Source organism: Chlorella variabilis (assembly GCF_000147415.1).
Source record: "Chlorella variabilis unplaced genomic scaffold CHLNCscaffold_22, whole genome shotgun sequence".
Taxonomy (NCBI): domain Eukaryota; kingdom Viridiplantae; phylum Chlorophyta; class Trebouxiophyceae; order Chlorellales; family Chlorellaceae; genus Chlorella; species Chlorella variabilis.
The window spans coordinates 107,290-111,255 of NW_005435066.1; the positions used below are offsets into that span (position 1 = coordinate 107,290).

The 3,966-nt window shown below is 67.7% G+C and overlaps 1 protein-coding gene across 1 annotated transcript in view; it reads left to right on the forward strand.

The window, feature by feature from the left end:
- CHLNCDRAFT_138791 (hypothetical protein) overlaps window positions 1-1,729 on the forward strand; it is a gene marked incomplete at both ends in the record, with an annotated part of 3,532 nt that extends 1,803 nt beyond the window's left edge. The window contains 6 exons of the mRNA XM_005844404.1: window positions 91-400; window positions 590-762; window positions 926-1,007; window positions 1,174-1,255; window positions 1,421-1,544; window positions 1,646-1,729. Of these exons, the coding sequence (XP_005844466.1) occupies window positions 91-400; window positions 590-762; window positions 926-1,007; window positions 1,174-1,255; window positions 1,421-1,544; window positions 1,646-1,729 (855 nt within the window). The remainder of the gene's footprint in view (window positions 1-90; window positions 401-589; window positions 763-925; window positions 1,008-1,173; window positions 1,256-1,420; window positions 1,545-1,645) is intronic.
- Window positions 1,730-3,966: the final 2,237 nt, after the last annotated feature.

A 3,966-nucleotide genomic window follows, 5' to 3' on the forward strand; every position in this document is an offset into this window, starting at 1 on the left:
GGGGGGGGGGGGGCTTTTTCATGCGCTCGCAGATGTCGTGTGTGTGTGTGTGTGTGTGTGCGACGGTTATAGTGCTGCCCCGTGCCGCAGGTGATCACCCAAAAGGTGGTGCGCAAGCAGGACTGCATCACAGCCGTCAACCGCTCCCACCCAGCCTACACCGGCTTTTCCGGCATGCCCGGCGCCAGCTCGGCGGCTGGCGCCGGCAACGGCGCCGCCAGCAGCAGCGGCCGAGGCGGCGGCGGCGGCGGCGGCGGCAGCAAGGTGCAGATTGAGTACTGCTTCCGGGCGCCGAGCTCGCTGCGGCCTGTGTTTGGGGAGGCGGCCCTGCGGGACAAGGAGCGGTTGTACAGCGAGGGCGAAGTGTGCGAGGCGCTGGCAGGCTATGCGGCGGCGCAAGGTGCGGCGGCGCTGGCTGGCTGCGGCGATGCTGGCTGCTGTTGCGCGTGCCAGGGCGTGCAAATGCGGAGGAGAGAGGTTTCCTGGGTTGGGGCCGTCGGCGCCTTCTGCACCTGCCCGGGAGAGGTGGGGTAGGCAGAACAGGCGCTCACCAGGCCAGCCGTGGCCTGCCGTGTGTTGTGATGTGCAGGCCTGGCGGCGCCTGACGGCCGATCCATCCGGCTAGACCGTCTGCTGCACGGCTCGTTGTTCAATAAGAAGGAGGCGGAGCAGGAAGGCAGCGCGGTGGCCCCGGCGGAGCTGCAGAAGCGGCTGCTGGCCAAGCTGCAGCTGCACCACCGCTTGAAGCGCCCCAGCGAGCAGGTGCGGCATGCTGTGCTGGGCTGGTGGCAGAGGCGGTGGTGGTGGGCTAGGCTGCGTCAGTGCCTGGCTGCCGGTTGCTGCCTGGGGGTGGCTGCCGCCTGTGCCCGCTGCTTGCAGTAGCATGCCTGATCCTGGCCTGGGGCGACTGTATGCACCCCCTCAGGGAGTCGTGGAGGTGGTGCGGAAGGGGCAGGTGAAGCCTGTGGCCATTGGCACCGAGCGGCGCTTCGGCCGCAACATCACGGGTGCGCATCGCATCAGGGGAAGGGCAGCGGTGCTGCGTGGGTCTAGGCCCTGGCTTGGCTGCTGGCCTGCGGGGTATGGGGTTGGTGGCTGGGCCGGTGTGGTGCGTGGCCTGCCCCCCATGCTGCACTCTGGTTGGTGGCTCCACCCGCCCGGCTGCCTGTGCAGTGGTGAGCCACGTGGAGAGCTTTGCGCTGGCTGCGGACGAGATGGCGGGCGTGTTCAGCCGCAAGTTCCAGACCAGCTGCAGGTGGGGGAGGGGTCATGGCAGTGGCGGGGATGGTGTGTGGGTGAGCGAGACAGGGAGGGCTGGCGGCAACTGTTGCCGTATCCATGCGGACAGCTGCGGTGCGCCCATGCTCTGTGCTGCGTCCACACGCCGTACGGACGCTGTCCTGCCCTGTTGCCCCCGCAGCGTGTCCAAGCTGCCCGGCAAGGAGGAGAAGGATCACGAGATCATGATGCAGGCAAGGGCCCAGCTGGCCTGCTTGGATTCGATGCGTTGCTTGTGTGTTGTTCCCGGGGATTGGGCTGGGCTGGTTGGCCTCGAAAGCCGACACCAGGTCCCCGCTGCTCCTCCCGTCTATTTCCTTCCACATCTGTCCTGCCCTCCCCCCCGCTGCACTGCGTGCCACCGCAGGGCGACCTGCTGAAGCAGGTGGCTGCCTTCCTGACGGAGCAGTACGGCATCCCGCCCTCGCTGCTGGATATCAAGAAGAAGTGATGGGCAACAGACGGCGATGCGGTGCCCCATCGTGGCTTGTTGAGCGCTCTGATTTCATCGTCGAATTGTTCTGTGTTTCTTTTACAAGCAGGGCAACCGGGGGCAACCAGTTGCGCTGTATGCGGCCGAGCAGTCAATGCGAAGGCAGGCAATGCTGTGGGGTGCGTCAGGTGGTGGGGTTGGCCGGCTCCCCAGGCAGCGCGGCGGCGGCGCCGCGCCACAGAAGGTGCGCTAGACGGCGCGGCCCGAGGGCGTGCAGCTCCTGCACCAGGCACACCAGCGCCCAGGCCAGGCAGCTGAAGAGGTAGAGGTTGAGCCACCACCCCAACGGCAGCCGCAGCACCGTGGCTGGCGGCCCCTCCTCGCCGGCAGCCCTTGAGCGCCGCGGCGCCAGCGCCGGCAGCGGGCTGAGCTCTTCCTCCTCCTGCTGCTGCGCCTGCTGCTGCTGCTGCCGCGGCTGCTGCTCCGCCTCCTGGGCGGCCATGACATGCGCCCGCTGCTGGCGCCGGGCTGCATAGAAGAGGGCTCGGTCTCGAAGCTCTAAGCTGTAGTTGAGGCACAGCGGCAGCACCACCCCAAAAAAGGTGACAGACCAGGCGTTCACCGCCAGGCACGCTTGCTGCGGGTCGCGCGCCGCCAGGGAGGGAGGGAGCAGCAGCGGCATGGAGGCCGGGAAGACGGCGCTGCTGCGGCAGGGGCGGCGAGGGCGGGCTCAGCATGCGGCAGCAGAGGGGGGGTGGGGGCAGGCAGGCCCAAGCCTGTGGCGGAGGGGGAGAGGTGGTGGCCCCAGGCACACACAGCAGGCGCCCAGGGCGGGGGCACTCACTGCGTCACGCCCAGCAGGTGGTGCAGGCGGACCAGGGTCTCTACTGCGCCGGGCGCCGCCAGCAGCACGCGGCAGATGGCGCCGCCGCGGGCTAGCGTGATTGCCACGAGCGCCGGCGCGGAAGCCAGGCTGAAGCGCAGCAGGGGGCGCATGTACACATTGTAAAGTGTCAGCTGCAGCCCCGAGTTGGCCAGCAGCAGCAGGCCCAGCAGCAGCAGAGGGCTGCCGCCGTGCCGCTCAAACATGTTGCTGCGTGCCGCCAGCGCTGCAGCGACACGGGGGTTGCGGTGGGGAGCACCGACGTTTGTTTGGCAATCGTAGTATTGATATAGTGTGTGTGGTGGTGGTGGTGGGGTGGAAGGGGGGGCGGCCCCCCGCTGCAGGCACACCCGTTGAAGCACCCTGCTGCCCGCACCCACCCATGTCCACCACTCCCCAGGAGGAGGAGATGGTACAGGCGATGACGATGAGCTCGCGGTGGCGCAGGTACAGCTGGCGGCGGTGCGAGATGAGCAGCACCACGGCGGCGGCAAGCAGGGTGTAGGTGGCGTGCAGCAGCGCCAGGCCTGCAGCAGCGCCAGCAGCGGGGGCGGGGAGCGTGGTGGGTAGCAGGAGGAGAGGCGGGTGCAGGGCCTCGAGAGCTCAGCAGGGTGGGCGAGCGCCTTGTAGCGGCGGTGAGCCTCCCCGAGGCAGCAACGGGCGGGCAGGCAGGCGGGCAGCGCGCCTGGCTGACGGTCTCGCAGGTAGGTCTTGCCAAGCACTAGCATGATTCGGAAGGCCCCAACAACACGAAGGCCCATGCTGTCATGCGACGCTGCCCGCTGATTGGCGGCGCTGCAGGCGGCGCAAAAATGCACTTAGGCCCACGGCGGGGTGGCGGTCCAGATGCGACTGGTCAGAAGAACCCGTCACCGCACTATAAGCAGGTGCCTGCGCCCGTCCGGCAGCACTTGCAGCCCAAGGTGCCCCAACAGGCAGAGTTGTTGCACCATGACCACCATGCCGCCTGCACGCCGCCCACCTCCGGAAAGGGCAGTCATGCCACCCACGACGCATTCTGGATGATCGCACTTCGTTAGTTGCGCACAGCGCTCAGGCATTCGCTGGGAGTAACAGCTGCCGCGGGCACGGACGCTCATGGTGCGCACAATGCGCAGAAACACCGTGCATCTATATGGCGATTGTGCGAGGCTAGCATGTGCCGCATGGATGATGCCATGCTGCACATGTGCATCAGTGCCATGCGCCCGCCAGGCGGCAGCAGGCGCGACATGGGGGCCATCTGTGGGGTAAGCTCGCATTCTCCTGGCTCATTGCATCAACTTTTGCACATGCAATGCGCTTTCTCGTTGCCATCAGGTGAGCACGCGGCGGCACAGGGATGCAGTGGCTCCACTCCCTAAAGGCCCTC